The following is a 12806-nucleotide window of genomic DNA, read 5'->3' as shown; positions in this document are numbered from 1 at the left end:
TTCCAACTCTTCATTTGAGACACAACACTTCCCCCTCTGACTGGCAGAAGAAAGCCCCAGTCCACTGACACCACTCACAAGTAAGTCTCGAACTTTTGCTTTTAAGCAAGGTGTAGTTTTTGACATCTTTGTCTCTACTACCAGCAAAGCAGAAAGTACCTTAGTGAAGCTAACATTAAAAAGTAATCTTCAATCCCAAGCAGATGCAAGAACGCACATGAATCCTAGTAAAAGAGGAACCCTTATCCTATTACCTCTATGAAATCTGAGCTAAGACATCTCCCGCTAATTAGAAACACTTCTTTCACCAGCTAACAACTTCTGCAAGGCACTGCTATCCTTAGGTCACAATTCAAATAGCATAAAAACACTAATAAAATTGCAAGGAGATGCTAGTTCAGTTAGTTCAGAAATTGACATACGCCTTTCTTTGCCCCATAAAATATAAACACATAACAAACATCAACGTGCCACAAATCTATCTTTTACATAATTGGATCCTGATTTGTTTTTGTTTGCTTGTTTGTTTAATAAAAAAGAAGCAAAGAAGCCTTTGTTAGACGTATCTGAAATAATATGGGCAACAACAGGCAAGCCTAATTAAGATTCTATATTGTTTTAGGAAATAAATTTCCTATTCAGAAATGTAATGTTTTAACTCAAGTTCCAGTAAAATAATGGGATTTAGTACATCTATAAGAGATTTCCTTAACTGAGAATATACAGAAATAGTACTTTGTCTATTGATAGCTTTGAACTACTCTCATATGACCATGTAGTATGTGGATTACTTAATTTGGGCACTTGTTTTCAGCCATTTTCCCCCACATGTATAACATGATGCTTGGCAACAATCAGAGCCTAAAGCACAGTCAGTAGCTCACTCTCTAGACAGTCATCCAGCTTTCCTAGAACTACACTCCTTTAACTGAAAAAGGGAATGCACTTTCTCATACATGATTCCTATCAAGCACACAGGGAGATAAAGTCCACAACACATGCCAATAAAAATATTCTCCCCCCCCCCCCCCCCCCAAATGCTGTGCCATTCTCTCTGCCATGACCCTATTGCAGAAATTCTTGTTCAGTTCCAAAATGCCCTGCCTTGCACTGCATTAATACTATTTTCCTTACTTCTTATGTGCTGGTCATCAAGGTTATTCTGCAAAATCTGCTTAACAGCTGAGGTTCTTCTCCATATCAGTACACTTCCCAGCTTTGCACCATCATCAAAATTTCAGCAGTGATGTCTAATCTGTTGCCCTGAGGTCATTACAAATATTAAAAGACTAAGCCCTAAGATCACTAGCTTGAGTGAACCATATCATCATCTCTTCATCCTGACATGCCCAGTTTTAGCATAGCCAAATTCCTCACCTACGTGCAGAAAAAATAAACTGTTTTACAGGTTTATATGGCTAACCTCATTTCTCCCTCTGAAAACCATCCTCTCTCATGTGTTGCTTATCTCAATGCCATTACACTGCAAAAATATAACCATTTCTCTCTCAATGAAAGGTGGAAACTGTCTTACGTTTACAAGCTAACAATTAAAAAAGCTAAAGCTGTCATACGTCCTAGTAACTTGCTCCTATGCCCATATCCTTAATCTATCAAAACTGTCAGTCTGAAACAAAAGCCTCTCCATGTTTATCTTCTCATATGATGATTTGATTCAAGATATTTTGCTATAACCAGTTTTTTTGCTTGTGTTTTTGTTATTTAAACTTGAATTCAGAAAAACAACATCAGACCTTATTGGTTGGGCAAATGCTTTGTGCAGAGAACTGTTGGTTATTGCATTTCGGGACACCTGGACCCTACAAGTACTAGTTGCATTTGTTCTCAGCTCTCCCTGCAAGCCTTTCCTGCAGCAGTTATATTTTCTCACTCAGAATTTCACAAAGTACTTATGCAGATAGATACAAATGCTGGGAGATTTAGAGCAGATGCTGAGAAGAACCTACTTTATCTACTCTAAAAAGTAGGTTTGGTCCCTATCTTCTTTTTATCAGTACCATGCCTTCTTAGTTCCTTCTGATCTACTGCAGGAACACAAAATGCTACTTCATTTCTTTCACTTCCGTGTTTGTAATGCCTACAAGAACAGATACTCTGTAATCTCTACAGTGTTACCACAGCCAGACCTCCCTGTTTTACTCTTGCTAAACTGCCAGCTTCCATTTTCCCCACTGCTATTTCTGGCATCTCTGTTTTGTTCCAGGATCCTTGCTTTTCTGGAAAGACGGTTCTTTCAGAGCATCCCAGCCAGATTCACTCACATTCACTACCAGTCTTGCCTCCTTGGCTCCTACTCTAACTCCAGTAGTCCAAAACCTCTTCAAGTCATTATTAGTATAGTACAGGCATTACTGCACTCAAAGGTTTAACAAGATGACAACACTTTCAGCTACTAGATATAAAACAAACAAACAGAAACCTATTTGCTATGAAACAGACACGTATAAGTGCTATAACTGTTTTCTAAAACTTACTAGTGAAAGACTTCCTCAAAACCCAAAAACTCAGTGCACGCAACCCCTACACTGCTAACAGAACAACTTGTATTTGCACAGTGTTTCCTGTTAGTGGTTACTGGTGTGTTTACATATCAGATGCATGAGTTCTCATTTGACATAATTCAGAGACACCATTGCTAGCTTATTTATTCAAGTGCCACTCAAAGCATGGCACTTGACTGATGGGGCATGCATAGAGGCACAGGGACTTTATGACTTTTGTGGAAAAAAAAGTAAAATCAAAGATGTGATCTACTGTTCAGTATAGGAAAGGAAAGCAGAAATAGGCAAGTACTTCAATGGTAGCCAAAAAGCAGGTTGGTTGTTGTATGAGGAATTGTGTCTACCCGTCCCAGAAGATACACGCAATCAAAAGCCACATTACTAAAATGCTCTGCTAACCTGGCTAGCTGGTTCTAATATGACTATGTAAAACAAACCTCAGATGGGTTTGTTCATTTTAAGAGGTTTTCTTCCCCTCTGAGAAACCCTGTGATCTGTAGTTCTCCTGCAAGTACACTTTCTCAGACAAATATGTAAAGGTTCAAAATGTCTAAAGGCAGGTGTAATGGGGGAAGACAACCAGCAACCAGACTTCCAGAAATGATCTGCAGCACTTGGATGCCATGCTCACAAGAACTCTTGTCCATTGCAGCAGGTAGCAATGGGCAAAACTCCCTTGGAAGTAAAAAACAGGCACCTGACTTCTTAGACTCTTTCCATCTCACAGAATTAACAAATGTGGACTCCTGCAAATCACATTATTCAGTGAAGCCAGATTGCTCTAGACAATTCACATACTTATCCTCAGCTTCTCTTATATGAAACATCCTCTTAGGACACCTTTGATTCTGAAAGGTTCAGCAGCAGGCTGGAGCCTAGGGGCCAAACATGGAGAGCTCTAGAATTATTTAATATTTTCAATAGATACCTGAACCTCAGTTTTAAATATTGGTTAGAAAAATACCCTGAGATTAAAACAGATTTTTATTCCAATTATTTCCCTAGAAAGTTTACTTTAAATATTTTCCCTTTTGTACCTGGCCTACTTTGATCAGATTTTAAAAATAAAATAAACCATTTAAACTGTTTTGTGGACATTTACATGTTTTTGCTGGCTATACTACTGAGCCTACACACTTGGAACTTAGGTCACTACCTCACATGACTGTAAAATTACAACTGCCGATGGCTAATTTTAGTTCAGTTGTGCATTTTTAGATAGATATGCAATGCTATGTTTTGACCTCATGCAAATCTATGAAAAAAAATAGAGTAAAATTTTAAATGAATTTCAAGAGACTTTCTTATACATCTGCATTCTTCACATTTTTTTAATACGTTTTCAGTCTAAACACTAAAATCCCACAATCATTTCCCTTCTTAAAACTAATTTTGCCACCTACCAAGTGGTCACCAGCTCCTTGGCAAAGCAAGTTTTCCATAACACTGGAAAGCCTTCTCCCCTTATGTATATCAAAACAAAGATAAGAACATGCAGACTTCTTGTTTGTTTGTTATACATCACATTAGCTTACAGCGGAGCTATTTCTGTGGGAAAGCTACATGAGGTCTGACAAAGGGAAAATAAACAAACAGTGAGATGATACACTGCACCAGCTGTAACCTCCTCACAGTTACCACAGCCATTCCGACTCCAGCAAGAACTCTACTAGATATGTGACAATTCTGCTCTTCCAGTTCCCTATCCTCAACTCATCCATACCAGCTGTTTCAAAGATTTTAATGAATTCACCATTACCACGATGCACATGGTAACCTGTGAAGAAGCCTTGCTATTGAGGTGGTGGGCAAGAGAGTTCTCATAAATGAGTCTCACATCTCTCACCCAAGATTACAACTGTCAGAGATTTATTTCTGAGCATAGAAGTGTTGCAACTCCTGTCACTTCATTGAGGTTAGATTACTACATTGAAGATTACAATAGATTACAATCCCCTTAAAACGGGATTGGAGCTTCCAGATATGAAAGTACAGTGACTGCCGTTAAGCTACAATGACTGAACAAAGCCAGCAACAACTGAAGAATCCATAACCACAAACTCCCAATAATTGCTAAATACAAGATAATCCCCATCAGCACCTATGCAACAATTTGACAAATGCATGACAATCTCAGCCATGACTTTACTTTGGACTGTCAAATCAACACAATGGTTTTTTTCCCATTTAGTCTTCCTTTTTTTGGTCTACTTTTTTTTTTAAGCACCTATGGGCCAAGAAATATAGTGAACAGAAATACAATCCAACCCATCTGAAGTAAATGAATTCCAAATCTGAAAATTCTGTTCCTAAGATATTTACCATCATACAGCTTGAACAAATATTGAGCTAGTATTTATTTCCACACAGTTTTATCTTACCAAAAAAGTAGTTTGTCAAAAAAAGCCAAAAACTAATAATGTTAGGGGAAAAATGTCCTGATTTTAAACTTTCTAGCATTCAAAACCCAACATGCATTTTGCTTAAAAAGAAGCATACATTTCATATAGTGATTACCGGTACACTGTCTACAAGCTTGAACACATGATCCAGTTACCCTGGGCACTAAACTCGGCTACTATCTCATATAGGCTTTGTTGATGTTCATATTCTCAGCATGCAGAAAAGGAGAGGCAGTTTCACTTAACATATCCTGCAACATACTTTGTTTTAGTGTACTGAAAGCCTGGTTACAGGCAGTTGATGGAGAAGAACTAATTACTCCACGATAACTCATGGGTCTGACCCCAAGGTGTCGTAACACAAGCCCTATAACAAATCACACATACACAAGAAAAAAATAGAATGAAAAAATGCTCTCCATTTGGAGGCAAATGGAATTTACAAAGAAACGATGTCTTCATCTAGATGACTTCTTGGGTAATGTGATCTGTTAATCAAACTGTAATTTTTCAGCATTCAAAGCATGTATTGCATTTAATTGTGTGCATTCAGAAAGTGCACATAAAACTTTCAAATTTGTAGCAACATTTTAGAACGTGAGCTTAGGATAAGCATTGCATTAACGTAAATTAATTACTTGTAAAAAGTAAGCATTAAGTTAAGCATCTAAGGTTTAGATAGCACTAAGCATAGCATTTAGCTATCCTTAGAAATGAAAAAGGTACATCTTGGTTGCTATCCAGACTAACAGTTCTGGGCTCTAACACATCGGGAATAAACTAGAAGAGCATTTGCACCAAATATTCATAGCTCCTAAACATCATGAAACATTTAAGCCCTATTGTGGAATTACAGGCACAAATGTCTCTGGCTGCATTGTGGACGGAAGAGGGAGATTCTCCGGCTTGCTGAATACACACATCCACTTTTCGCTGCCTTTGCTTATGAAAAGTTGGCATCGTACATAGTTAATATTTCCATCAGACCAAATACCTAGAACTAAAGGAAACGTTTAAGATACATGCTTATGAAGCCCTGAAAACTTACTCTGAAGACCTATACGCTGCAGCTTTCTAAGAGTGTCTAAATATCTATGGTTATTGTAAGCCAACATAATAATCCAGATCGTAGGGTAACTCATCCTTGCCTTAGTAGGGAGTGGATGAAGAGGGCAACTGAAGGTATTATTTTGCTCTCTGATTTCCACACTTGAATGGTATTCAGTCTTCATGGTACTAAACATTCCCTCACCAGCTACAGCTCCGTAGCTTTGTGAAAACCATTGTCTGCTACAGTCAGTTCAAAAAATGCGAACAGCTGAGAATACATGAACACAAGTCATATATCTGATATGTACAATATTTCAAAGTCAAAAGTTGCACTCTCCCAGAAGAGAAAGTTCCCACTATTACAGCCACCTTGCCCAAGCACTCCTTACTAACCACCTCATGCAACAGATGCGGTTTTGTACTCATTACGTGATGCAATGACTTCAGAGAGGCTGCAAATAGCAACATATTACATAATCAAGTTACATAGGCACCAAAAGCAGCCATTTGTTTATGAAATGCAGTTGAGTCTTTATACAAACCATATAAACTTATGAATACAATTTTCTTCTTGTTCCCAGTTTTTTATCCAACTAGTGGAAATTCTGCCCTTTATATGCTTTTCTGCCCATATATACTTTTCTGTCTATGTGTCAACAAGGCACAGACATACCTTCCTGACATACCTTACCTGAAAGACAAGACTAGGGGACAAAAAGAATGAAGATGCTTAAGAACTCGTGCATAGTCTGACCACTAAAATCCACCTAAATGGAATCTTGCAGCACGCTATCTTCCATCTCCAAATATTTTCCGATTTCTGTGAGACTGCTGCTAGAGAAGCTTGGCACAGCCTACAGCATACTGCCTAGCTGATGCAGTTGACAACACGAGCCTGAAAGTACATGGTGGCAGATTCCTTCATCAAACTCAGTCAGGTGCTGAATCTGCTTTTCATTCTACGAGCAAAACCAAAAACACAGCATAAACCTCTACCAAAGGAAACCAGGCTCAATCAGCTATTATTCCCTTCTTTTAAACAATTGCTCCAAAGTCCTCCAGGAACATCTTTATACATTGCAATTCTACAGCATGGCTTTGAAGGCAGTTTCACAACTCATCGGCCTCAACCGCATAACATCAGGTCTCTCAGTCTACAACGGCTCCACCTCAGATAAGGCCAGAAATCCAAGTGGTGCCCACAAGAAGACGCTAAAGCAAGCAGTTTCCAGATGCTATCTGACTGAGGAATTGGTAGATCAAGACAGTTAAAAACAGCTTTCTCCTTCTGGATCAGCCTAAGGCTATGTTTTAAACCTGACTGGTTTTAGTTACAAGGAAGCACCCATATAGATTAATTCAGAACATAAAGAACACATTGCAAGTTAAACATTAATGAGAACCATCACATTTGTTCACAATTAGAAATCTCCACTTAGCAAACCAGGTGAATGGAAAAATGTGCACTGAATGCAGACAAAATAGCTCTTCAGAAAAGCTGCACGTAAACCCTGTTGAGCATAGCATTTGTTGTGATCGTGGGAACGGAGAGCAGGATAAGCCTGCCTGGCGACATGTCTACATTTCAGAGAAAAAACATGGCTTATTTAACTATGTAATCTGTTCTTCAATAAAAAAGTATTTATTGTTAATATCAGCAGATTAGCATGCAGCTTCTGTTACAGTTTGTTTATAAACAGCCACAACAGACACAGACTTAAATATTCTAATAAAATATTTAAAATTCTGATAAAACAATAAGAAAAACACTATAAAACAGAAAGGATTTAAGCGTAGAACACCCTACCTTTACAGAACATACTTTACCTCCATAATAACAGTTTGAAAGAAAGGTTGTGTTACTTTAAAAAATATAATGAAAATTTCAGAACGGAGAAACATACAGCCCCAAACACTCAGGGTTCTTACTTGTGCAGTATATCAAAAAGATGTAAGCTGCATGTTTATATTAATATGAGTAGAAAGGGTGTGCATTAATCACATTACCATGCATTCTTACCCAGCAACTAGAACATATTTTCCATCTGGTTGATCCCTTAACCTTTCCAGCAGGGACAAACGTACTTTGGCTTTGGTTTGGCCATAGATTTCAATTTCATCTGTAAGCAATCCTATCTCCTTGGCAAGTACATTGACAGCTTTTGGACTCTGCGCTCGGGAAATCTCAATATCACTGGAAAAGAAAACAAATAGAAGCCAGGAGATTTCTCTCAGCTTAGGTGGTCGACAACAGAACACAAAACAACAGCAAATACTCCAACAATGGGGTTTATTGTAATCAGTTTTTCAATCCTCTCTTGTATTTGATTAATCAAACCTAAATATTAGCTAATAATGAAAAATCACTTGCACTGTTTGTTGGTTGTTATAATTTCACAGAGCTCTTGTTTAATCAGACTCCAAATACTACGTAATGCTTTCATATCAAGCTAGAGACATGTCTGCTGGATGTTCCAGCACATCCCACTGGAACGGATGTTTCTGTTTTTGTTTTTCTTCCCCTCCCTCTCCGTACACTTCAGCACATACACTTTACTAAAAAGTGCATACTTTCCTTGGCCAAGAGTCACATAAACACATTAGCTAAACTTGATACTTGTGCATGTAGCGCCTTTCATCAGAGGGTACCACCGAACGAGCTAAGCCTTGCTACTCCCCTGAGTGAGCCAGGGGAAACCAGGCACTAGAAGATCAATTCACATGCTTCTAAACCACAGCTAAATTGAAAATGGCCACATAGCAGGAGTTTAATGCACAGGGCTCTGGCCACTGAGCTTATAACAGCTTCCTGCAAGGACTGCAAGTGGCAGCCTACACAAGAGAACAAGCACGGAGCAAGAACTGCCTGAGGGGAGGTGGCTGTGGGCTGGAAGACATGATGCATCCACAGTTTCTGACCTAGACCACCTGAACTCTTTAGATTTAATACCCCTATATGGATTTTTCTTTTGTGAGCTTGACCCAGTTGTCCCTGAAGCCCCCATAAGCTTTGAGCAGCTGCGAGGTCCTGCAGCAGTAGTGTCCAGGGTCAGACACACAAGATGTGAGGAGTCCCTCAGCTTTGAATTGCTCACACCACCACAAAAACTGCCTAAAAAAAAAAAAAACTGCCAAGAGATTAATTACTTTCAGCCTATCCAGGCTAAATTCCTTCCTGCAGTTTTGGCTGATTACAATATTTTTAAGATCTAATCTGGCAATGGCATCAAAGCTAATGCCCTGAACCTTCAAACAGTCTTCAAGACCTCAAATATCCACAGATTAACACAGAACTACTGCCAAATCTCAGCTCCAAGCATGGACTTCAGCTGTTCTGCATCCACCAGCAAACGATCAATTTGTGCAAGCTTAATTGCATGCATTTCTTTGAAGATATCCTAACCTGGAACTATTCAATTATGTCTCTAATACCCCCCTTTTACACCCTGCAGCTAAGTGAACCCCAGAAATCACCCACAGGGCTTGATGGCTGGGCTGCAGACTGTTTTGTTGCATGTACTCATCTGGAATCTGATTACTTCCAAAGACGTACTGACTGCATCCCCTCTCCATAGAAGGATACACCTTTGGCTTTCTTATGCATTTCTTCACGCACAATTAACTGTAAAAATGTATCAAGAACACAAGATGCAGTGGCTTACAAACATCAAATGACAAAGAACTTTTAAAGTTGTCTTCAAAACTCTGTCTATAAAAACAACTTCAGCCCCAGGAAAACATTGGTAAGGTGATGGCAGTGTGGTCCCTTGAAGGTGTAAGGGAAAGAAAATATGTAGGGTCACCTATTCTCTCATTAAAGCAATTGACATATTCAGCAAAGGGAGAAGAATGTAGACTCACGTGACAGAAAGTTAATCTGCTTTTTTCGCCCCCCTCATTTTCTTCCTACTAAATAAATCATTCTCTACCAAGACTGAAGCTGCTACTTGAAATCTCAGGACAGTCTATCAATATTCTCTGCAGCAACCTCAGCCCTTCCCATTTCCTTCATCTCTCCCACCACAAACACCTCCCTGAGTTCTGGAAGAAACAATTAGTTTTTTTCCACCCTGCAGGCACCACGACCACAAAAAAAAAAAAAAAAAAAAAAGGAAGGAGCAAAACTGACATAACTGCACATTTGTAATTACATTAAAAGGTAAATAATTTCCAGATAAATAAATTAAAGGTATTTTTAGGAGTCAATTAAAATTGGCAGTGGATGCCGACAGCTCTCCCTTTGTAAAACCACTGCTGTTGTCATTTCCTCATTAGAGGTTCCCTTAAGAACCTTCAAAGCAAGTAAATTTCTAATAACTTAGAAAGCCCTTAAGGATAGATTGCACACTGACACATGCAATAAGGTGATAAAACACATAATTCCAGAAGTGACGTTTATACCTTAACTACTCTGGCTAAACAACACATACAAAACATTTCTGTCTAGTATATTTTTCCAGATAAAACCTATTTTCTGAAACACAGGAAATTAAAGATTTGGTTATAACTAACCTTTAGAAGTCTACATTTGCAGCTAGTTCTTTTAGTTTGACAAAATACTCTATATTTTGGAAATCCCAGAATTACTCAGTAAGTTATATTATTCAATATTAAATTGCAAATGTGCAACAGTGGTTTTTCTGCACAAATGAAATTTGTTAAGCAAAAATGTATTATTGCCAGCAGTAAGTCATAATTCATGAAATGCAAGAAGATTTAAAAGACGCAGGGAAGGCTCTACATCTACTCAGCCTGTCATGGAATTTTCTTATTGTGTATTTGTAAGAAAATCCCCCATTCATTTCCAGAACCTTTGGAAATATTTCAATTAACACCCAGATCTTACTGAAATCAAAAAGCAGATGTTTTTACTTTTAGTGCTTAAGCAGTTTTGCCTCATTTTCAATGAAAACTCCATCTGCTTCCAGACAACACTGTGCACTATTCTAAGATTCTATTTTATTGCAGGATACCTTCCACCTAATGACTTATTTTACACTTCAAAAGAAAAAAAAAGAAAAAGTTATAGAGTAATCAAGTAAATGGAAGTCCTACTACCAGTTATACTGCATAGCATTATATATTAAATATATAAATACATATGTACTAAATACACAATCCCATAGAGAGGGTGGGGAATGCTTTTGGAGGTTTGTTTTCCACCATCATGCTCATGACAACACATGCTTTAATCTACCGTTTAGCAATTCAAGGACAGATTTTTAAAGTTTTAACTCTAGGAGTGTTACTTGCTGGCCCAGGGAAAGCTCAACAATTTCTTCCCTCTCGTACCCCTGCATAGAACAGAAAATGAGACACAAAACTCATTCTCAGAACAGAATGAGACAGAAAACTCATTCTCTTGGCATCTCTGAAATTACATGTTGCCTCCATTCCCATTAAACTGTTGTAAGAGACAGTGAAAAGTGAATTAAAGTGCTTAAGAGCAACATTTCCCTACAGCTTTTTGAAAACACAGCAATGGGATTCAGAAGCAGGCAAGCAAATACATGCACAGAAAATTCACAGCCTTCCTCCATGGCAGGACCTTCCTTCAAGCCCCCGGTTCCCCTCTTTGCCACCCACCACAACCAACGGGTGAGAAAAGCACTTCAGCACAGCCAAGAGCTTAGGCTGCCCAAAACTTTGGAGATATCAGCAACCCCACTAAGACAGACCAAAAACCCTGACAGGGGCCTTGGGAGGTAGTGGGAAATGAGAGAAACTGATGGAAAAGAGTTACGTGAATAAATGTGTTTCCTGCTCTTCATGCCTATACATAAATTTAAAAGTCTAACACAGAAGAAAATACTTCTGCTGAGGGAAGAAGAAACAGCATCTAAAGCTATTAAAATCACTGGGCCTTAACAAGATCCATAAACACTCTCCTCCTTTAGGGGCTTCCTGTTCTAGGAACTTCTTATACTTGGTATTTCTGTTGATGTTCCATACAGCTTCACCTCCCTTCCTGCAGTGAAACCTTCCAGTTTTAGGTCTTCAAAAATAAAGCTTGGCACCAATGCACATCATAAAAATTTGAAGAATCAAAATGGCATGGTCACAAGAACGCATACAACAAAAGGCACTACATGTAGACCACGTAAGCAGATTAAAAAATAGGCTTGGGATCATTTTTGGTTCATTGCCACGTTTAACACTTGGCTAAAAAAAAAAAAAAAAAAAAAGGATGGCTTTCTTAAAAAGAAAACAAACCAACAAAAGCAAAAGATCAAATGTTTATTACCTGGGCACTGGTGAGAGAGGTTGAAGCGTCAAGCAGCGGAGGTCCCAATTCCTGAACTGCTGGGACTGGATCCATCGCTCTGTGTTTTTTACCACGTTCTGTTTTTAACCAAGAAAACAGCATACACCAGTTGCATCATAAATGCTGAACACTAATTTGAAGCAATCTTGAGAGTGTGTTGAAATAACTTTTATGACAAAGGCCAACAAAAAACAAGCTAAAAAGTTGTTCCATCTCTTGATTTCAGGATGTAAGAAAAAACAACTGCTGCACTATGAGCATGCTATTGTTTATACAGATTTCAGAGCCATAACATTAAACACTTAAATGGCTGAAAAAGATCTCTAATTAGGTGCCTGGATATTTTATTCTGCTAAGATTGAGAATTACTGTTATTCTCTCACACCCTAAAAAGAATGGAAGATATTAATTGCTCACTGACAACCTCATGCTGCTTCCACATGAAACAACAAATTTTTGGATCCTCCACCCATCAAACCACAAAAATCTGTGAAAGTACAAGTAAGCTTCATTGCCTTGTAAGAAAAAATAACATTAGTCTATTGATAAAAGTGCTTCTAGCAAGCT

At 38.3% G+C, this 12806-nt stretch overlaps 1 protein-coding gene across 6 annotated transcripts in view; it reads right to left on the bottom strand.

Moving 5' to 3' along the window:
• MTHFD1L (methylenetetrahydrofolate dehydrogenase (NADP+ dependent) 1 like) overlaps positions 1 to 12806 on the bottom strand; it is a 147615-nt gene that overhangs the window by 112570 nt on the left and 22239 nt on the right. For all 6 annotated transcript variants that reach the window (XR_004749252.1, XM_035321071.1, XM_035321072.1 and 3 more), the window contains 2 exons: positions 12219 to 12316; positions 7995 to 8168 (listed from right to left, as the gene is read on the bottom strand). Coding sequence is in view for 5 of the 6 variants with exons in the window: in XM_035321071.1 (XP_035176962.1) it covers positions 7995 to 8168; positions 12219 to 12316 (272 nt within the window). In the remaining variant the exon portion in view is untranslated. The remainder of the gene's footprint in view (positions 1 to 7994; positions 8169 to 12218; positions 12317 to 12806) is intronic.

Source organism: Oxyura jamaicensis, chromosome 3 (genome assembly GCF_011077185.1).
Source record: "Oxyura jamaicensis isolate SHBP4307 breed ruddy duck chromosome 3, BPBGC_Ojam_1.0, whole genome shotgun sequence".
Lineage (NCBI taxonomy): Eukaryota > Metazoa > Chordata > Aves > Anseriformes > Anatidae > Oxyura > Oxyura jamaicensis.
This window is presented reverse-complemented; position numbering and strand designations above follow the sequence as displayed.